This window comes from Strigops habroptila, chromosome 18 (assembly GCF_004027225.2).
Source record: "Strigops habroptila isolate Jane chromosome 18, bStrHab1.2.pri, whole genome shotgun sequence".
NCBI lineage: Eukaryota > Metazoa > Chordata > Aves > Psittaciformes > Psittacidae > Strigops > Strigops habroptila.
Window position 1 is genome coordinate 370,020 of NC_044294.2, and position 22,080 is coordinate 392,099.

A 22,080-nucleotide genomic window follows, 5' to 3' on the forward strand; every position below is an offset into this window, starting at 1 on the left:
GTACCGTGCTGAGGGGGCTCATACCGGGCTGAGGGGGCCCGTACCGGGCCGGGGGGGGCGGCTCCGTCCGTTCTCCAGCGGTTCCGGAGCGGGGGTTCGCGCGGGGCGCGGAGACACGCGCCGCTCGGTCCTCCACCGCGGGGGTGGCGGGCGCGCTCCCGGCCCGGGCCCTCCGTCCTCTCTAGGGATGACTTCCGTTGCGCTCTATGGCGCGGCGGCCCGGGCCCGGTGCCCCGCGGAAGCGCCAGCGCAGCCATGTTGGCTGTGAGGGGAAGCGGCGGCCCGGGGCCGCGCTAAGATGGTGGCGAGGAGCCCCCGGGGGGAGTAGGGGCCCCGTCCCCCCCTTCCCTCCCCCCGAGCCCGGGCTGCGGGCCGGCCTGGCGCCCATGGAGCAGCTGTAGGGTGAGCCCGCCGCGGGGGGACGGCGCCGGGGCCGGGCGGGCGGCGGGGATGAGGGGATGCGGGGCCGGGACAGAGCGAGGTCCGCGCCGAGGCGCTGGGCGGGAGCACCCGCGGCCCGAGGAGCGGCGCCAGATGGGCTTCATGGGCAGAAAGCACCCCGAAAGAGCCCCGCTGTCAGAGGCGAGAGCCGAGCCCGCCCCGGGCTGGAGAAACCGCCTCAGAAACGTGCTCCCGAACTTCCGAGTGTTGCCTTCACTCTGTTCCCTGCTGAACGCCTTTATGTGCTCTGTCACGCTTGTGTTAACTTACTGTTAAAGCTTACTGCTGTCTGACAGCTCGGGGTTTGCAGTCGGTTGGTGCTTACACCAGTCGCTCCAGTAAAAAAAGGAGACGGGAGAAGTGGTTTGGCGTTACTGCAGGGTCCCGTGCAGTGAGAGCGGGACCAGGCTGGGGGGCGGCTTTGTGCAGCTCTCAAGGGACACGTTTGAGCTTGTTGGGAACCCAGTGATGTGATCGGGTGAAAGCTGCGGCCCTGGGGACGGTGGAAGCACTGTGACATCGCTGGTGGAGCTAAGGATGGGGAAGGTGCGAGTTACAGAGGGGAGAAATGGGGCTTGTCACAGGCCGGGTGAGATGGGGGGCAGGAGGACTTGCAGGCATGAAAACGCGTGGGGTCTCACCCCGGTAGGACCTGACCTCGTTAGCTCCGAGTTCCCAGATGGGTTGTTGGTTAAAGCCTCCCTCCCAGGGCTGCTCTCTGCACCGGGCAGTACATGGGGCTGCGGGTTTGTTCGTTGGAGAAATTGTGCTTTATTTGAAAGCATGAAAAAGGATGAAGGACAAAACACAACCCTCGGACCTTAACCCACTGTCAGAGTGAGCCATTGGAGACCACAGATACAAATAATGTCTGCTTTACATTCCCTGCTCCCTTCACCGTGCACAGGCCTCAGAAACAGCATTCTTTCCTTCAGGAGACTTTAAACCAAACCCTGAACTGGAATTAGCAGTTTAGCTCCAACTTTGCTGTCAGGAAGAGCCCGTGCCCCCTGTGCGTGCGCTGCTCTGGGTCTGCCAGGATCTTTAGTCTCAAGCCTTCTGCAGGCATCACAAGCTGTGGTCTAGCGGGGTTTTGGTCTCTGAAGAGAACGAACTTCCCCTCCCAAAGCAGGCAGATGACTTGTCCGCATGGCAAGCATGACCATATAAAGTGCTCGAGTGGAAGAAACGGTTGCTTCGTGACTCCTTCGTGATTCAGAGTTTCCTCCGAGTCATTCCTCTGCTCCAGTGGCCATCTTCTTAGAGATGTAGCTCCAAGCTTGTAGAGGGGGAGAGCAGTAAAGTCACTGGTGCTGCGTTCACTTGGCTGCACGTTAGTTTAGATGCTTCCAGGGTTGTGAGGTATTTGACATAAAATAGGGGGGATAGTGGCAGGGGAACATGAAATTGGGCTCACTGTTAAGAACCTTCCCAGTTCTCCAGGACTCTCCACCGTTTGTGTTTCCGTGCAGCGGGTGGAGGCACAAGCGAGGTTTGTTCTGGCAGGACAGTGGCTCGTGGCTGCCCCCATCAATCCTGAGGGGCTCTGCACCCTAGCCGTGCTTTAGAGCTGCGCTGGCAGGGTGGCATTCGGGACCCCCAGGGTGAATTTGTAATTGGAACAGTCGGGATTACTGAGGATCAAGCTTCCTAAAACCACAATTTACCTGTGAAGACCGGAGACAAGGCACAGATTTGCCTCTCTCTAGTAAACCCAGTACTGAAACAGTTAAAGTGATCTTGAGTTGGCTCCCTCACCCAGGGGTGGCAGTCCCCTTCCAGAGAGGCGGGGTGGGGAAAGCCGCTGTTTTCTCCCATTTGGCCGTTTTTCACACCACATCAAGCTCTTTATCAGCAGCTGATGTGTTCAGTGACTCCCCCTCTGACTAAAGCAGTTGGAGCCCAGAGGAGCTGAGCCAGGCAAGGCAGAGGCTCCCCAGGACTGCAGGAGCAAAGGGAAGCAGAGGGCCCATCCTTGTGCTCCTCCTGCTAGCAGACAAGTTCAAGGTTGGTGAGTTGGTCTCTGCCTGGTACAAAGTACAGCTCAGCCTGCAAAGCGCAGAGGGTCCTGCGGGCAGCTCGTGGTGCTGAGTGCTTGGCATTAGCAAGTGGAACCTTAGTTTAAAGGTAAGGCACTGGCAGCATGGAAGGAATTTTAGCTGTTATGTCACTTATTTGGGGTTACTGCCTAGATCACTGTTATTTTTCCAAACTCGAACATGCTTTGATTAAGCTTTCCTAAATATTTAGAGATCTGCTTGAGCTTTGGGAATGATTTCATTCCCGATACTGCCTTACTTCAGAGAAATGTAATGCTGTAAGAACTATCAGAAGCCTCTAACAAACTCATTGTAAGCCGTTTTTAACAGATGGGGCAGGGAGCGATGGGGTTGGATGCTCACCAGTGCTCAGTACCTTGACTTGGTGCCAGAGCTCAGGTTTTTGTCATTGCTGAGTCTCCACGCTGCCGGCTCGAGATGTGCAGCCTGTTTTGTCTACATGGAGGATATTTGGTTACTTCCCTCAGGCAGAAGTCTGGTTATTTTGCAGGCATTCACTTTTTAATGTAGCTGCTCACACTGGCTCACATTCATTGTAACTAATGTAAGAACAGAGTCATTTACTATAGCTGGGACATTCTGTGAAAGAATGTAGATACTGCTTTGAAAGCTTTTGCCTTCACATTTTCACATCTCATTTAAAGTCCTGCAGTGGTTAAAAGTTGGCCCTGCTCCACATTCCACACGGGAAAAGCTGTCCCAGCGTTGCATCTGCATAGGCAAATTCAGGAGCCAGTCTTTGTAGTTCATCACATGCTCCAGCCTTAAGCTTACCAAAGGGCTTCCTGGTATTGCCTGCAGAAGAGCAACCAGATTCACACTGAAATGGAGATTTTGGGGTAACCAGGTCCGGGGACACAACAATTTTACAGGTATATTGGTCTGAGCTTTAGTCCTGAACTGAGATATCAAAACTTATGTTCCTTCTCCAGCAGCTCCAAGTTACTCTTTTGCAGGGGCTGCTCAACTGGCACCAGGCTTTAAGCATAAAGGAGTTTTCAGAGGTGGTGTGTGGGGTAGAGCAAACTGGATTGTGCTGTGAACATGAGTCATTACAGATCATTCTGCATGTGAAGCTGTGCTCCTCGGGTGGTGCTGAAACTGATAGGGCTTGACAAATTCAAATAGCTGCAGCACTTCCCCTTTTGTTCCTTTCCAGGAAACGATCATTTCACCTGCTCAAACTGTTAGTTTAGAGCCTGCATCTGGGCATTTGGATGAAGGCTGCTGCAGCAGCAGCTTTTGGCAGGCTTTCAGCCCTTGGAAAAGGCAAGTGGGGAATGTGTGGATCGTTGCAGTCTGCACTGACCACTCCTTTGGGCAATCAGGGAGTTGCTGGCTGGTGATTTGGAATGTGAAGGTTTCCCTTGTGGCTGTTTGTGACTCAGCTTCTATTTCCCCACCTCTTGACTGCAGGATTTCACCACATTAAGAGTTTGCCAACAGCCCGATGGAGACTGGCAGTTCCCTTCAGCTGGCAGGTCCCCAAGTTCCTCACCATGTTGTGCTGCTCCTGGAAAGGGGCAGAGGCAAAGCATCCCCAGTGCCACAGGAGATGTGTCCCAGTTGTTCCCTCGTGGCTGTTTGTCCAGCACTGGGCAGCTGGCTGCAGCTTGGCTAAGACAAAGCAGACCCAGTTTCACCAGAGCAGGTTAGGGGCACAGAAGCATCACCATTGTACAGCAGCCATTTAAGAGATGCATGCAGGGCTAATTTTAAACCCTCGTTTCCTGAAGCTTCTAAGAAGTGGAAGTGGTTAAACTCAAGACCAGGTTGCTCAGCTGAACTGGTGCATGAACATTCCTCTCCTTTATAGGTCTCTGCTATAAACAGCTCATCACTGCCACGATGACATCTCCAAGCTCTGCCCAGCACCCAGCAGCTGAGAACGCCTGCAGAATAGCACTTGGACAAGCTAACCAGGTGATTGCCTCGCCCACTTACTCTCACTGCTTTCTCCTCACTAAAGCAGCAATTTCTGCAATCAAATCCAACCTCTTCGGGTACATTTAAGTTAGAAGAATTTAGGGTAATGGAGTAGGGCTTTTATCCTGAGGAGCTGTGTTAGCTCTCACTATCAGACCGACGATTTATGAACATTAAAGGGGGAGGAAGGGAAAGCTGCACTTCAAATTGGCCAGAGGGGAAATTGTATAATGAATATGTTTGTGCCGGGCCCTGTACTTGAAGTATTCTACATGCAGCATCCCTCTTAACGCTGGGCTCTTTGTGACCTTGCAAAGGTTAAAACTTGGCTTTTAAAGGTAAAAAACTTTGTCTGGTCCGTAATGCCTTCTTTGTAGTACTCCTCTTACTGACTATTCCTAGAATTTCCCTGGAACAAAAGGTAGTTGTAGCTACGAGCCAAGGTCACCATGACAGGTATGGCTCAGTACCATGTTGACAGCCATTCAGAGAAGAGAAATGTGCAAATAATAGGAGAAATCTCATCTAAAATGCTTCTCCAAGACAGGCATCCAACCTTCCAGAGCCAATCCTTTGGACAAACCATCTCCCCAGTGTGAAGGGATGTGGCAGGAGTGGAAATAAGCTGATGGGAAGTTGAGAGCCTCACATTAGGAGCTTAATTTAGAAGCTTTGAAACATAGCCAAGTCAGATATGCTTATTTAGTCCATTCACTCTGCAAGCAAAAAGTAAATAGGCTCTGATATTAGTAGCAAAATATTGATTGTCACCACTCAGTGTCCCAGGCAGTGTGGATTAAACACTTCCATTTGGCTTTACTGTGGTAGCTAAGGGCTCATTTGAAAATGAGCAAGCTAACTAGGTTGCTTCTTTAATCAGACAGAGATGTACAAGAAGTTACTTCAAATCCATTTGAGAGTGGTCATTAGAGAAATGAATGAGAGCAAACACATAATTTCCTCTTATTAAAATCATGTGCTGATACAAGCACTTGTTTGAGCTGTGCTGAGCTTTCTCGTAGGAAAAAAGCTGTTCTTGAGAACGAGGCTTGGGGCTGGACACTGCTTGAAAATGCATTTAGTAAGTACAATAAGGAGAAAACAGGCAAGGCAGGCACATTCACACATCAGAAAACAGAAGTATCTTGCCAAATACCATGTGAGAGCCAAGTGATAAACTGCATTCACACCAAGCAACCAAACCCCACTCTCCTTACCTTGGGCAGGAGCGTGGTGCTGCAGCTCAGGCTGTCTCTGGAGGAGCTGGAGGACTGCAAGCAGGCTCTGCTCCTTGGGAAAGGAAGTTGGGTTTGCAATTGCATGGATATAGGCAGAAAAGAGGAGTGGGTGTGAGACACAAGTGAACCCACCTGGTGCTGATGGGTGAGGGCTTCACAGCTGGTCCAGGTGACATGCCCTGAGAGGATAAACCTTCTCAACGTGCAGAGGAAACAGCAATGACCATGGTGTGCTGAGGACTGGGCTTTCTGTCCTGAGACATTGAACTATCTTCCTGTATTAGCATCTGATGGACAAGGGGAACAAAAGAGATTCAGTGTGGGAAGCATCCCTTAGTGTGCAACACCGTACACAACCGTGCAGCATTCAAAGAACAGTGGGGGCTTTCTGACGTTCCTAGGGAGCACAAGGCACCAGATCATGTGGTGGCACTCTCCTAGGAATTGTTAGAATTCTTGTGGAATAAATGAAGTAGCAACATAGAGGGGGAGTGAGAAGCTATTTAAAACTTGCTGCTGTTTTATATAGCATCATCTGCTACTCAGAGCTGCCTGGGGGTGGAGGTGAAAGCTAAAGGGCTTGTGGAGCAGTTGCATCCTTCCCAGGGTGCTTGCTGCTTTATGTAATAAACGATTTTGCTTGATGACTGAGCTCCCCAGAAGATGCAGGTTCTCATTCTTGGTGTTCATTAACCACACCTTCTGTTTGATTCACTCATTATGATGTGCCTATTCATGGATCCTAAGAAATACATAGGTCTGTACAGAGCAGAGCTCAGTTGTTCACTGCATTAATTGAGGAAATCCAGGCATGCTGCTCTTGGAGTGGCAGTGTGAAGGCACCATCATTGCTCCTGAGGAGATGACTCCCTGCGTTTGGTTAGTCACTGCTCAGGACTCCATACATACCAAGGGGTTGAGTTTCCAGTCTTCCCTCACAGGATGAATGACATCAAAGTTAATGGGACAATGTGAGTGATTAAAGCCTTTAGAGCTGGCTGGCTGTGCAGATTCCCTGTGGAAAAGAATCCCAGCTTTCAGCAGGTTAGCCTGAGGCAAGCAGTGCTTCCCCACGACCTCCAGCTCATACCCGGCCTGTCAGCTCTGTGCTTGGTGGGGAGTCTTGCACAGGGTGATCTGCTCACTTGGATTTGCTGCCTGTGACATAGGTGCACGTGCCAGGGGGCTTCCTCTCACTGCTCGGGCTCATTCAACCCAAAATCTCTGGTTTATTCTTTTAGGTGCGACCCAAACTGCCACTTCTGAAGATTCTGCAGGCTGCGGGTGCCCAGGGGGAGACCTTCACACTGAAGGAGGTGGGCTCAGCTCCTGGGCACCGGTGCTTTGGCACATGGCTCTTTGTGGGGAAGGGCTGGGGCTGGCTGCTGGCAGTGCCTTGAAGAAGAACTGGATTCCAGTTGACATTTTTCTTCTAATGTTCCTTTGAAATGGCTTGTCAGCTAAACCTAGGAGAATTCATTTCTTTTCAGCTTAAAATGCAATATGTGTACAAGATTAAAAACATGACACTGTGATTTACAAGAGTATCCTGTCTGCAAAGAATTAAATGCACTGGGTTTTCATTATGAATGTGTCAGATATTCCTGCAGAGCCCTGTGGCTTACTTTAAATACTTAAAGGCATTGAAATAACTTATTTAGCTCCTAAAAAACTTTGCAGAACCAAAGTGAATGGTTTAAATGGGGGGAGCTGAGTATTAGATGCAGGTTACTTGTTCAGATTCATGTTTTAACCCGGTTGAGTCTGGTCTGTTGTAGCTGGCAGTGTCCCTGAGCTCTCAGGGGATGTTTGCTCTCCATCCCTTGTGATACCAATGCACTCATTTTTCCTTCTTGTCAAGGGTTAATAGTTACAAACCTTATAGCACTAGGGTAAAGCATAACTGCCCTTGTTTCAGAGACACCAACAGATCACAGATGTGCATAAAAAGCAGGTACAGTTTTACAGGGTCTTGTGTGGTTTGGTTTCAGCTGCAGATAGAGCTAATGGCATGTTTTGTGTCCACAGGTTATGCATTACCTAGGACAGTATATCATGGTGAGGCAGCTATATGACAAAAGGCAGCAACACATGGTCTATTGTGGAGGAGATCAGCTGGGAGAACTGCTGGGACTGGAGAGCTTCTCTGTGAAAGATCCAAGGTAGGGAAGAGTCACCTCTGTAATGGTGTGTTATGGAGACTGTGATGACAGGAAACTCTTGGTGTCACTGTTGCTGGTCACTGTCGGATAAACCTTGTGAATACCAAGTGTCCTGCTCGGTGGCTTACTGGTAATGCTTTGACAAGTTTGAGTTGAGCTCCTTTGTTGGGAAGAGCCTGTTCTGGATGGTGCAGGCAGTGAGCTGCTGGAGGTGACATCTTTTCCCCCTCTGATTTCTGCATCTTCTTAGGCCCTTGATCTCAGACATAAGTAAAAATCTGCATCCTTCAGTTAAGTTCTGAGCTAGACTTCTCTGTGGCAAGCTTTTAGGAGTGGCAAAAACCCCCCACTGCAGTTTCCAGTGTGTCTGGATAAGAAAAGAGAGTTTCTGTCCCTGCTTGAAAAGGGTAATGCTGTTTGGGATTATGGATGTCCTCAGCTGTCACCTTCTTTCCCACAGCCCAGTCTATGAGATGCTGAAACGGAACCTGACTTCTGCTGCAGTGGCAGGTAGGTTTGTCACAGTATGGGCAAGTATATTCAATGTAGTGTTGATGTAACTTGGGTAAGTAATGATTTTCAGAAGAGAGAGGTGTTTCTGAAGGTGAAACAAACTGCTGATGAAGGCTTTGACTAGACAATCTCCTTGAGTCTGTGTCTTTTCTGTGTGTGCACCATCAGTGGCTGTGGTATGACATCAGTTAGCTGTCTGAGTAACGTGGTTGCCTGTGACTTCTTGCTCTCACCTCGTTTTATAGTTGAATAGTCTTGAGACAACATCAGAGTGCTGGAAACCCAGCCTGATCCTGCAAGCCAAAGAGGGCTGGACTTTAATCAAACACTTGAACCTTTAAAGGTCACTGTTATTTTCCCAGCTCATAAGAGAAACCAAATCTATCTACATCAAAAGTCCTTCAGTCATAAATTAAGATTTATTCTGAAGTTAATCTCAGCTGATGGCTTCCTCGCAGCCAGAGCCCATTGTACGGTTGGTAATCTTCACTGGAAAAAAAGGCTTCTGATGAAACTACAAGTGTACAAATCACGAGGGAGTTACGGAGTTTTGTGCCCTACTTCCTGAGGTCTCTAAGCAGACGGTGTGGACTTGGTTCTTCATAAGGGCTTAGTCTATATTTGCACATGTATACAAAAGCTTGTGCAAATTTAGAAGCTGAGAAAACGCAGCCCTGAAGTGCTCAGTCCTCTGCTTCGAGCCATGCGTTGGTACCACTGAGGTCCCTCTGCTTTCTGTGCTTATATAGAAGAATCTTCCCAAATGGACTCTTGTCTAAACACGTTACCTGCAGGATAACTGTGTGCGTGCTGTTTGCCTCCCTGGTGATGCCCTGGCCTCTTCCCTCCAGGCAGTGTATGTGGAGAGCGAAGGATCCCAGCGAAACCCTCTCCTCTGCTGCCCTGTCCCCTTCTGCTTGGTGTGTGCGTGTGGCCGGGTGTGCGAGTGTGCTCCAGCCCTGGTGTAACTACCTTGAAACCTGCCAAAGGAAACACTGTTCCTTTAGGGCAGCGGTCCCTGAGTTATACCCCTCTGTCTGCTCGTGTGTGTGTGTGTGTTTGTGACTAAAATGAAACACACTTGGCAGACCAGAACCTTTGACAAATACATAGGTAAGATGACTGGGTATTGTTTTTCCTGTGTTGCAACATAGGAATAACTGGAAGTGCCGTAGGGATTGAAGAGGTCTTCATGTGCCATAATAGCTGCTTGTATTCATTAGTCAAATCAGAGTTTATGAGCACAGCATTTTGCAGGTTATCTCGCCCACTTCTTTGAAGTACACTTGTAGAAAGAAAGTGACTGCAGAACATCTTGATAATGAAGAGGAAGCTCTGACAGAAGGCTCTTTGTCAGATGGTGCCCTTACTTGGCAAGCTTCTACTCAAGTGACTCACCTGAGGTGTACTCAGGAATATCTCACTTCAAGGACATTTTGTGTAGTACGTGCTGGCTTGAAAAAAGGAAGCTTTCCAGTAAGTGGAGTGTCTTTCCAGGCAGTGTTTAAGGCTAGTTTGCATTATTTGTCATGTTAGAAGGGTCAGTCTTCACCTCTTCTAGTGACCCTGCAGAGCCAAAGCACTTACGGATGAGCCCGTTGGCTTCTGTTTTCCTTCAGGTGTTAACTAATCAGTGGCTGCAGAAGCTGTAGGGTGATGGAAGGGAAGACAAGGAAGCTGGACTGACGCGTGGAGGGCAGAGAACATGAGATAGAGCCATGTCATGTGGTCCTGTGTTCTGGTCCGTTTTAGGGATACTTTTTGGTCCACTTTTCTGCCTGTAGCAGCAGGTCTCAGTGTCTGTCAGTGCTATGATTCGTGACTGAATGGGACTGTTCATGCCAGCCTGGCGTTCAGCAGGGAATTGCCCTGCTGAATTAAAAGGGGATCAAGCAGGAGCCATCCCTCCATCTTTTGTTCTCTAGCACATTGTTCTGTTTAAAGGGTAGACCTCACAAGTGCAGCTCTCCTATTATGTTTCTGGAAGATTTCTGGTAATGTGATTGTTCTTGCTGTTGATGTTGGCCTTTTAATTAACTCTTGGGGCCAGCATAATCATCTGGATTAAACTGTGTCCTGGATGTGCACACAGTTACCCAGGGAAGAGCCTGCTGTGCATGGAATTTTCCCTTCTGTAGCCTAGGCATTGTTCTTCCTGCCCAAACTTTTCAGAAAGGTGTTTTTCAGTCTCAGCCTAAGGTGAAAGAGATGCTGTCCTCAGGTATTTATAAAGATCTTACTCTTCTCTGTTCACCTTCTTCAGCATGGATCTGATCCAGCCTTCACGTGAGAGGTGCCCGTGCTGTGCTGGTGCTCTGGGTTTCTGCCTCCATGCAGATCTTTTGCAGAAAGGGCTTAGAGCTTGTGATGGCAGGACAGGCGGCAGGAAAAGGAGTAGTTTTTCACATGGGGAAGAAGGAGGTTCTTATATGCTGAGAGTTTTCATCAAGCTTCATCTCCAAGGAGGCAGAGACTCCGGGGTCCATAGGCTAGTGCCTCTGTGTGTACTTAGCAAAGCTGGAGTCATGCCTCTCTAGGAGATGGGCAGCTCTCTTAAGGAAGAAAGAGCTCTCTCCAGGGGTTCCTTCGAGGTCTGCCAAGCCTGGCTCGTTGGTTGCGTGCTGAAGGCCCTCTGTGTTGTGAGAATGGTTATTACCAGGGAAGGTTTTTTCTTTTGTTTTACCTGCCATCTAGATGCTGCACAGAGTCTCGCAAAGGAACAGAGCGTCGATAAGCCAAGCCAAGACCAGCTGAAGGTAAACCCACTGCCTGGTGGTTTCTTTTGTTGTACAGAGTGCCCCTTCTCTGTACCTGTGCATGGTGGACTGCCAGAACTTTGTGCTGCTTGGCTGCCAGGTCCTCACCTTCCTGAAAAGTTCTTGGAGTCCACAGGGCAGGGACAGAGTGACCCTTCTCTGTTCTCTTCATAACAGAGTACCAGTCTCTGAGCGCGTTTCTCTGGGGTGTAGCACTTCTAGTCCTCAGTTCCTCCAGCGTGCTCTATATTTTCATGTCTTTCCCCCACTCTCTCCCACCCCTTCTCTGAGTAGGAATTGCCAAATAATGAAGCTTTCTAAAAACGTGTGACCAAGTTTTGTGTTTAGGAGGATTGTTTTCAGAAGTTTTCAGGCAGAATCTGAAACCTAGGAAAAATCTTTGCACGTTCAAACTTGTTTCCAGGTATATTGTGGGATTCATTGGGCCTGATCTGGGAGGTGTCTGTTCACATTGGGGGCCAGAGAGTCAGAAAACATCATGGTGTCACTGCATTAAGATGGCAACTTTTGGACTTTTGCCACTCTTAAGGTTTTTCCTAGGTTGCAAGTGTATTGGTTGTGCTCATTACAGATGCATTAGCCTTCTTAAAGGGTTAATAGTATGTAGATGTTGTTCCGAAACCTTTCATAACTTCTTGGTCTTGTACTGCAGCTGGTGACTCGGAATGGAAGTGCTACATCCCCTTGTCCCTATAAACTCTGCTGGACTGACATCTTGGTTTTCCTTCCTTCATGCAGTTTAGCCAGCAAGAAGGTTCTGACCCTGGCATCATGGAGGGTGAAAGCAATGCTGCTGCTTTGTCTACCTCAGAGCAAAAATGTGAGCGTTACGAAGGTGAGTGCCGGCTCTTCTGCAGTAACACACTGTGTGCAGGCTCTTGTGCTGCTTCAGTGGGACGTGTTGAGCTCTGCATCAGCAAAATGCTGGAAGAGGGTGTTGGGAGACTAATAACAACCTGCTGTGGAATATAATCTTTAAAAATCAGAGGTTTATGTTAAAGATTGAGAGAACTGCAACTGTTCGCCAAAGGGGCTTGATGATAGATGTGTTTTCTAGCTTGGCTATTTGGTCTCATAAATAAACAAACACTTTGAATAAAATGGCAGGTTAAGCCCCAAAAACACATCTATCACTAAACAGTGCCATGAAAAATCTTAGAGACCTTGCTGAAGGGTGTTTTAAATGCTGGAATTATACTTACATCTATTTATCTTCCCAAGGGACTCTCTCCTCTGATTACACAGAACACAGCCTGAGCAGTCTGCAGTCATTACCTGCAAACCAATCAGGGAACTGAATAACAGTGGAATGCTTTTTCTCCCCAGCTTAAGTGTAACACAGCTCCTTCATATTTCGACATTTCCTTTGTTTTAATGTCTGGGGATTTCTTGCTGGTTCACTCATATGAATTGCTGGATGTTATGGAAGCAATTTTCCTGTTGTTCTACTTTTTTTTCTATTCTCATGTCATTCTCATATCAAGGAACCTAATTTGTAAAACCAAATCTTCTTTGCAAGAGTGGGTATTTCCAGATCAAATGAGAGTGGTAGATATTTTCCTGGCTGCCAGTGCAAAAGAGGTAGGAACAGTCCTTGTCTGTGCCTTTGAAACTCTTGGCACTGAACAGAGATAGATTCAAGGTTATCTTGAAATTCAGACTGCTGGGTTTAGGATCATAGACTAAACTACACAGGCTAAAAAGAAGGCTGAAGTGTGGGGTTATGGAGGATGGATTCTTGCCTTCCTGCTTCCTTCTTTTGAGGCAGGTTTGGGAATTGAGGAGCTCCCATCACTGGGAATTTGAACTGAATTCAGAACAGTTCTTTCTGCGTCTTAAGTTACTCAAGACATCTACTCAGTGTTGACTTGGTTAGAGCTCTGAAAGAAGTGGTTGTGGTTCTGTGTTGAGTCTTAAGGTAAAGCTGAAGAGAACCTGTACTGTTACAGAGACACTGGGAGCACTGGGAGGCTCCCGTGCCTCTGACAGTCGCTGGCTGTGCAGTGACTGTTGTGCCAGGTTCACTTGGGGAGATGCACGAGTGCAGATGTGTGGCAGATGTGACATCCCAGTGCACTCATACAAATCCCGGAGCTTGTAGAGTAACTGGTTGTAAGAAGGAGCAAGCAAGATTGTTAAAATCAGATGGGGCCCAATTTTTCTCTGCTGGTCTCTTAAATAATGTAGGTGTGGCATGACTTAGATTCTACTTGGCTCTTACAGACAAAGACTTAATAGAAAACCTCTCTAAAAGCAAGAAGCCTAAACTGGACCTAGTGTTTGAGGAATGGGATGTAGCTGGTCTTCCATGGTGGTTTTTAGGCAACCTCAGAAGCAATTACAAGTCCAGAAGTAATGGATCAACAGATATTCAGACTAACCAGGTGTGTAGCCATTTTAAATAGGTGTGCTGTATTCTCTTCCTCTCCTCTTTTGGGTTCCAAGTAAATAAACTATTCTTGTTCTTTCTTTCCCCTTCCCACTCCAGGATTTTCAGCCTCTCCCTTGTGTGTTCCTGTCCCAGCCTTTCACATCAGGTGGTTGGTTACCTTTAGTGCTCTTAAATAAACTAGGTGCTCTTGGGAGGCTGTGTTCAGCCCTTGGAGGTTCTGTATTTCAGGAGTTGCCCCTCTTCTGGGTTGAAAGCTATTACGTGGTGCCGATGGCTGTAGTGTGGTGGCCAGCAGCTTATGGCTAGCTAGAAGGGGGAATCCTTTCCTTCCCAGGGGTGACTGGAGAAGCTGCCCAGGGCTGAGCAGGAAAAGGGAGAGGTGTTGGCTGTGGTGATGGCTGCGGTGCTAGTACTCCTGCTGCTGAGCTCAAAGTGGTCTCCCCTGTTTCCTTTCCAACAGGACATAGACACTGCCATTGTTTCGGATACTACTGATGACTTGTGGTTCCTCAACGAATGCCCATCGGATCAGAGCAGTGCTGCAGTCAAGGTGGAAGCGGTTGAGTGTGAGGAAGTGAAAGAAGGTGACAAAAAGGTACCTCTTCAAACAGGCACGGTGCTTGGGTTCCACAGGCTGGCCTCGTTTCATTGGTCTCATGGTGCTGTGCCTGTTTTGGAGGAGGTAGATCTGTAATCCAGAGCTTAAAGGGTGAGATTGGTCATGGGTGTTCAAAGGATTGAGTTTCTTCCGTGGAAATCAGTAGGACCACTCAGGCGTGTATGTGTGTGCATTTGTATGATTCTTGTATTCATCAGAGAGAAGTATGAGTTGACCACAGGCAAACAAGACTGTAACTCAGCCCAGCAACAGTTAGTAATGTTTTAGAATAGATTCAGTATATAAAATGGCTTTTGATTCACTTACAGAAATGACTTAATTATCACAGTGATGATACATTGCTTTTAGTTTTGGTGTACAGTGCCAGGCACATCATAAATAGAGATGATTGCACCTCTTTAACAACGCTTCCACTCTTTCCAGGTGACTGAGGATGTTTGTTTGCATGACTTTGAAGATTCTCAATGCTTAAGTGATGACACAGATACAGAAGCTGCTTCTGAGGTAGGCATCCTTTAGGTCAGCATTCCTTGCCTGGACTGTGCTGCATCCTTGCTGTAGTGGGAAAAACCTCGTCCTACAGCTGCTGCTGGTTGTGGTAGGAGAAGTCGATTCTTGTATGGGTTTCAAAGGCAAAAAACCACCCCAAAAATCAAGCTAAAAAAAGCTTTTTGATAAGCTACATTGAGGAATGTAGGGAAGTTGGCTTGACCTCTGGGATTAGAGAATCCACTTCTCATCTCACCCCATTTTGCTGAGATACTTTGGCCGTTGTCAGGAGGAGAGCCTGTGTACTGCTTCTGTAATGTCTTTGCTCTTGCAGTGCCTCTCTAGGGACAGACCAGAGCTTTTCTCCCCTTTTAAATGAAGAAAACCCAAGGTGGAAAGAGAGAATAAGCAGTAATTACTGGGTTGTCCACCTCTTCCTACTGTCCCATTCCTCACCTGAATTCCTTCATGGTAGATACTGAGGGACATCAAATGTGTATTCTTCCATGTGTCCTTTTTTAATCCTAGTCTTTTCTTCTTGCCTTTTGAGGTTTTGTTGTAGTCAGCAATGGTGCGTCATGATGCTCTTTGCTGCCTATGGCACCCTCAGTTTTAAGCTTAGTTTTCTAGGCTGTGCATCCTTGACAAATTAAGATGTCCCTGGCATTAGGCAGCTGAATCATAGCTCTGAACTTGGGCAGCTCTCGCCTTTGCTACGTGGGGTAATCGAGTAAGCTGCTATTAGTTGTCCAGATTGAGCAGCTGCTAAGTGATTAGTGAGTCTGGGAAATCTATTCCTGACTGATTCGAGGAGCTCTACCCTTGAATTTAGAGTGAGATACTGAAAATTCAATAAACTGCACAGCGTGAGAACATTGTATTCTTCCAGAGTGCCGGAGGCTGGGAGGGAAGAAGGGCACATTTTAATGCCTAAGAGATCTGCATCTGTCAAACGCACAGGGGTAGCCAAATTCTCTTCAGGCTTTTTGAGCTGCTGATAATCAAACCAGCAATCACGCATCCGCCAGCTTATACTTGGTATTAAATGTCCTTTTTTGATGAAGCTTCTTAGCTGCTTTTCCTATGTAGAGGAAACGAGTTGTATGCAGGAATACTCTAACCTCTGCTGTTTTTGTCTGCCTCACTCGTTCCGCAGGACCGTTGGCAATGCAGCAAATGCAAGAAGTTTAACTCTCCAGGCAAACGGTACTGTTACCGCTGCTGGGCCTTGCGGAAAGACTGGTACTCAGATTGCCCCAAACTGGTTCATTCTCTTTCCCTGTCCAGCATTGATGCTATCCAAAACAAAAAGGATGATGAAGGGATCGATGTCCCGGACTGCCGAAGGACTATTTCAGCTCCAGTTGGCCAACCCAAAGAGCTGTACATGGTAGAAAACAAATCACGTGTAGATCCCCGCAGCTCTATTGAGTCTTTGGATTTGGCACAGGAATGTGAAAGCAAGGAGTCTCTGTTGCATTTCACTGAGCATAAAAAGGAGGAGGAAATCCAGTCTTTAGAGAGTATCAAAAAATTGCTGAACCCTTGCTTCCTATGCCATCACAGACCACGGGATGGGAATATTGTCCATGGAAGGACTGCTCATCTTGTGGCCTGTTTCAAGTGTGCAAAGATGCTGAAGAAAAAGAGATCACCTTGCCCAGTGTGCAGGAAAGACATCGAGATGGTGATCAGGATCTTTATGGGGTAGTTGTGCCAGTTCAGGCCTTCTCCCCCAAACGACTGCACACAGGTTTCCTTGCACTCACACCAACCCTAACTTCAGAGCTCGGACAGTGAATACCAAAGAGAAGTAAGATTCAAATCTGACCAAGAACATTGAGGAATCCTCTACATTCAATGAAGCAGCATCCACTTTTCAAATGTCCATTTAACTTAAAGCCCGAGGGAGCAGGGGGTGACTGGCACATTGTTATCTCAACACCCTAGCTTTGAAGCTGTCCAAATGTTCTGATTTCAGCTCAGTGGTGTCAGTGAGATGCTCTGTTCTGACAACTGCCTCTCAAAGAAAGCAAGTTTTGGAAAGAGTTAGAACTTTGGCTGTTGGAGGGGTGGTCTCCAGTGAGTCAATCCCTGTGCAATGCCTTTGAAGGGGGGAGTCTGCATCTGAGATACATATAGATATATATATATAGTCAGGGGTGGGAAAGAGGGTCCAAGGATCAGTTCTCCTCAGGGCAGTGAGAAGTAAATAACCTGGCTTCTGATTCTTTTGTGTGTGTTTAATGTAGGTTTGTTAGATAAGGTGAAGGTCTTTCTGCTACCAGTCTTGAAATAAGTCCTCCCAGGCTTTTAATCCATAGCTATCTCAGGTCCCAGATCAGATGGCAAAAGCACAGGGTGTTATACTTTGCTTTGATATTGGATCTTTCCATTGCTAGTGATTCTTTTTTCCCATTTAAATCCAGCTCTGTGTCATCTAGCATAGCTTTGCTGAAGCCTGTCCAGCATTAGCTCAGAATCTGGTCTACCAGCTGGATTAACTGACAGCAGCTCTGTGCATGTTTGGGGATGTTCTTATCGCTCTGTGCCTTCAGCACCATCGCAGCTCCTGTCTGCCTCATCTCAGATAAAAGATGCTCACTTCAGAGTGTGATGTGGCTTTAAAGACAGGAGATGGGCTTTTGAGGGAAAAGAAGGTAATTTCTGTAAAGCACTGACTGCAGCTGGTTAGTTTGTGGGCTGTGCTTGGTGTCAGTTTGAGATCACATCCTAGAGTGCGTGCTCAGACCCTTCTGTTCTGCAGGGCTTTGGAGGGCCTATGTCATGCAGCAGTGGCGATGGTGCCTTCACCATTCAGGTACACAGGCGTCTGCATCCAGGACAGTGCACAGAATAAACCCTGTTTCACCACCTCCTCTAGAATTCCCTCTCTAGTCTAGGAAGCACACCTGAAGACAGAAAAAGAGAAGGTGATGCTCATACCTTGATGCTTCTCTAGGCTGTTCCTCTTGTCTCCACACTCCATGGCCGGGTCCAGCCCCGCAGGTCAGGGGTGCAGTGGGACACCCAGATCCTGCCCAGCAGAAGGTCCCAATGGCCAAGTTGTTTCTCTGCAAAGATACCAGAGTAGGTGCTATATGCAATTACTGCCTATCACTGCCAAAAGTCAGACCCACTTTATGTTTTGCATAGTATTGTGATGATTTCTCTGTTGGCTGTACTTTAGACTGTTGTTGTTGGCTGTTAGTTCCAGTTGTGTTTTAACTGTCGGAGGATGACTGACTGGTGTTTAGGTGCACTATCTGTAAGTCCATGGGAATCAATCCACATGGAAAAGCTGATTTATTGCTCCCTTAACTAAAGGGCTCTTCAATTGCTGGTGATGCACTTTAGTCATGCTGAGATCAGCAGCGTTACCGCCTGGATCACCGCAGGGCTTCCTGCCAGGTAGTTCCTGTCCTCGGCAGGCTCTCGGGCGCGGGGTGGCACTTCGTGGCACTTCTGAATACTGTGAATTCCCCCTCGCCCCGACGGCTTCTAAGAACTAAATGTTGTGCTAAAAGCAGTTTAAGGGAATTGTTCAGATCTCGCTGCACTGAAAAGCAGGTGATTTGTGGTGACCAAAACCCAAAAAGTCCAGAGAGTTTAAGTTAAGTTCCAATAATGGGGTGGAATGTTTCTACCAAAACCCTTCTGGGGGCTGTGTGCAGTTGCCATTATCGAGTTGTTTTCAGTGTGGCAGTTCATGATAAAAAGCAAATTGCAAGAGAAGTTTGAGTGTAACGATCTCTGTATCTGTGACTTCTTGTTCAGTATAACCACAGTGTTTACAACCTGCATTTGTCAAGTTCTTAATTCTTTTTAACTGAAATAGTAGAGGATATAAGATGATGTTACAGTTGATTTTCCTTCCTCTAGAAGAATAAGCTATTGCAGTGCAAGCACACCATGTGTAGCTGTAACTGCCCAGGTTGTGGCTGGGGCTTGGAGGGTGGGGAGTAGTTTAGTGCAGGAAAAAGACAGAAAAATGTTCTATTGCTTTAACTTAAGTCTAAATAAGTAGCAACTTACCAAGAACTGCTCTTCTGACACTGCTTAGGAAGGGCAGACTTGAGGTGTGGGTGAAGAACTAGCTCAAAGCATGCGGCGACCGCACTGAGGTGGCAGCACAGATGGGACGTTGGCCAGGTCGTGTTGTCCCCTCCCTTTTCTCCAGCTGTGGCAGTTAATGTGGGGTCCCAGTTCAGAAACTCATTTTCCTGGGGGTGCTGAGCATTTGCCTGTCTCAGGTAGATGAATTCAGTGCTCAGGGGGTGAGCTTGGGTTCTCTGAATATTCCATTGGTGCCTCATAGCGGACAAGTTCTTCTCTCACAGTGGGTTTACTATGAAGTGCAATATGAGAGAAGAGCTCCTTGGTGACCTCCAGCAGTGGCTGCAGCATGTCTCTTAGGAGCAGTGTTGAGCAGAGCTGGCTGGAGGTGCCCAGCCTACAAAGGTTCATCTGTTTCACTGCTTTTTGTCTTCAGTGACATTGGTTGCTGTTCCTCAGGAACCTGCTGAGGTCTCACTGGCACAAGTGTACCTGTAGGTCAGGTTTCATTTACTGATGCCTCTGCTTTTCAGCCACTTTTGCCTCCAGTTATCCCCAGAACCAGCAGAATTCTTCCTTTGGTGGGTATTTAAGTTCAGTATGGGAACTGTAGAGTGCCATTGAGCACATTAAAGTGCTCTGCAGCATGAAACCACACGTGTAGGTGAATGCTCTGTATTGGCAGCCAGAGGTACACACGTTGCATTTACTCAGTGACTGTTTGCTGACACAGAGCCCAGCAGCCTTTGCTTCAGCTCTTCGCAAACCTCAGCATCCTCTGCTGAGGTGTACTGTGGAGCTGATTTAGCCTAAAGCAAGCTGCTACATGAAGTACAATGATCCTTTGGAGCAGCCCCCCAGAGTGCTTATTCTGCGTGGTGAGTGTTACCATGAGGACAGCTATGAACTTTGTGACTGTGTTACGTATCTGTTACAGTGCATGGCTGTGGTGGAGACCATAGTGCAGCTTCCCAGAGGCTGTTCTGTCCTCCTGCGTCCAGCAGAGGTTATATCTGGTACACAGCGGTCTTTTCAAGAGCAAGAATGAGACCCACAGATTATACAGGAGTAATAAACGGTGTTTGCAACAGCTCCAGAAGCACAGATGACCTTTGGACAGCAGCTTTTCTGCTCTGGAAGTCCTTCAGTTACCTGTCTGCAGTGACTGGACTTCTCTGTGCTCCTTTGAAGAGGTGGGATTCTGAGTCCATGGTAGTGTCTGGCCATGCGCCACGGGCTGGTTACACATTCCATCAGCTTGCTCTCTGCACCTTATTAACACAGGCAGCTTTGTGATTGCAGTTCTGCTTCTCTGGGCTCTTTTACCCTGGGGACATGCACTTGCTGCCCACCCATGTGTGGGACACCCCACGCCTGCCCCATGGAGCTGGTGCAGCCCACTGAACTCTGCAATTACCTTCAGAGTCTCCGACCCTTAGAGGACACAACATGTGTGAGGATCAGTGTGAGGAGCTACACCAAGGCAGGAACACGTTGTACCTCTGGCTTAAAGACTTGCTGGTCTGGAAAGGGGGATTTGCTGCTGGAGCTCCCCCGCTCCCTGCAGCTCGTTGGTCCCAGATCCTGGTTCAGAACACATTGCACTGCACACCCAGGCCGTGCCCGCAGTCACAAGGAGTCCTTGCTCAACGCCGTCTCTGTGTTTGCACTAGTGAAAGTAAGGCATGAATTGCAGAATGAGCTGGTTTTGTGTCCTGTGCATAATGAATTGAATTAAATCGAGCACATTCTATGATAATTTGGGTTCTTTTGTCTTTCATTTGTGGTGTGTTTTGGAGAAAACCTTTAAGTCAAGGCCTGTTCCCAGTTAAGGAACCTGTGATCTTCCTGCATGTCCAGTTCTAGGGGGGGAGGATTGACCTCCCATCCCTCCCAGGGCACGTCTCCCTACAGGAACGTGTGAGACGGTGAAAGCCATCAGGAACCACCGCCGGGAATGGCTTCATCTCCTGAGCCAGGCTGCTGAAGAACTTGCTGGGTTGTTTTCCTGTTGGTTGCCAGGTCCCATCGCCACCACCTGGTCCCATCGCCACCACAGGGGGGCACCCACCAGCCGTGCATGGCGGGGAGCAGGGTGCTGGCAGCTCCGGGGCGCACAGGCCTCACCTTTCAACTGGTGTCAGGAGGTTGTGCTGAGGGACACAAGTCCCATGGTCGGTGTTTGGCTTTCCTTAGGTTCCTCCTGGCTCACGGTGCTGGTGGAGCCCAGGAAGCCACATGTAATGGGGAGAGATGAGCTCTGCTCTTGCCTGTTGTAACCCAGCCCCGCGTACACCCAGCAGTGATTGCTCACCAAGTGCTTGCCAAGGAGGAGATGCTGCTTCACAACAAAGAGCATCTTGATGGCTTTGTAGGAAAACCACAGAACTCCTCCTGCGGCGTCAGGAGAACCAGAGCTGGTTCCTGCTCGCTGGCACGAGCGTACCACCGGCAGAGCTGGTGGTGGCTATAGTCCTGCCCTTGCTTGTTCCCTGCCTGTTCCCTGAGCAGCCTTAGGCAGGGCTGGTGTCTGCTGGCTGGGCTGCGTCCAGTCCTGCAGCAGCTCTGGGAGCTGCAGTTGGACTCTGCCAAGCTTAACCCTGCTGCAGGGCAGTTCTGGCTCTGCCCCAGCCATCCTCTGCCTGTGTAACCTGCCCTTGCACCCTCCCAGCAAACCCAGCCTGTCCCACAGCACAGGAGCTGCGTAAAGCATCTGCATCCGGCCCGTTTGCCAGGATTTGTGCTGGGGGCACCCCCCTCGGTGTTACAGCACGATGGAGTTACTCACCCCCAAAGTGACTCCTTAGCGAAGAGGTCATGCTGCAGGGAGGTGGCTGTTCAGCTCATCCAGGAAACAGGACCTTCATCTCCCTTGCGGGCGCGACCACGAGGGGTTTCTGTGGGGAGCAAACACTGCTCTGTGTCGCAGGAAAGAAAAGGATAGTTTTTGGTGTAGCCTGTTGAGAAGCCAGAGCTCGGTATCCCAACCCTGCTCGGGGTCTGCCTGCAGGAGGCCCCCTACCCCACCATGCCTCTTCCTCTCATCTTTCATAGGAAGGGATTTGTTTTGGGGCAGTTTGTGGCATTCCCAGCTCCCTCAAGCAGCCGCATCCTCTAAATCCTGTGCTCTTCCCCCTTCCACTAGAGCGGGTTGCTCCAAGCCCCTGTGTCCAACCTGGCCTTGAACACTGCCAGGGATGGGGCAGCCACAGCTTCTCTGGGCACCCTGTGCCAAGTCCCGCTCGCTCCTCAACCCTTGGGTAGATGCTTTGGGGTTTACCCTGGAGGAAGTGGTTCATTCCTGCCTCTGATGAAGGGGATGTTTTATTTATCTCCTTGGTGACTTTAGCTGGGTTCCCTGTTCCGTGGGTGCCACTTGGATCCATCTTCTCCCCCCGTTCCTCTTA

At 48.7% G+C, this 22,080-nt stretch overlaps 1 protein-coding gene across 1 annotated transcript; it reads left to right on the forward strand.

Moving 5' to 3' along the window:
* The first annotated feature begins 220 nt into the window (after window positions 1–220).
* MDM4 (MDM4 regulator of p53) lies at window positions 221–20,432 on the forward strand. Its single transcript, XM_030473255.1, has 11 exons — window positions 221–402; window positions 4,318–4,424; window positions 6,907–6,981; window positions 7,694–7,827; window positions 8,288–8,337; window positions 11,035–11,096; window positions 11,856–11,952; window positions 13,341–13,501; window positions 13,970–14,104; window positions 14,552–14,632; window positions 15,774–20,432. The coding sequence occupies exons 2-11, from the start codon at window positions 4,350–4,352 to the stop codon at window positions 16,326–16,328; spliced, it is 1,425 nt and encodes a 474-aa protein (XP_030329115.1). The 5' UTR covers window positions 221–402; window positions 4,318–4,349; the 3' UTR covers window positions 16,329–20,432.
* Window positions 20,433–22,080: the final 1,648 nt, after the last annotated feature.

Bases quoted from the DNA above. Each gene is read 5' to 3' on its own strand.
- MDM4 (XM_030473255.1), top strand. From the start codon at position 4,350: ATGACATCTCCAAGCTCTGCCCAGCACCCAGCAGCTGAGAACGCCTGC. The intron at 7,828-8,287 runs GTAGGGAAGAGT...TCTTTCCCACAG, and splicing joins TTCTCTGTGAAAGATCCAAG to CCCAGTCTATGAGATGCTGA. The intron at 14,633-15,773 runs GTAGGCATCCTT...CTCGTTCCGCAG, and splicing joins ATACAGAAGCTGCTTCTGAG to GACCGTTGGCAATGCAGCAA.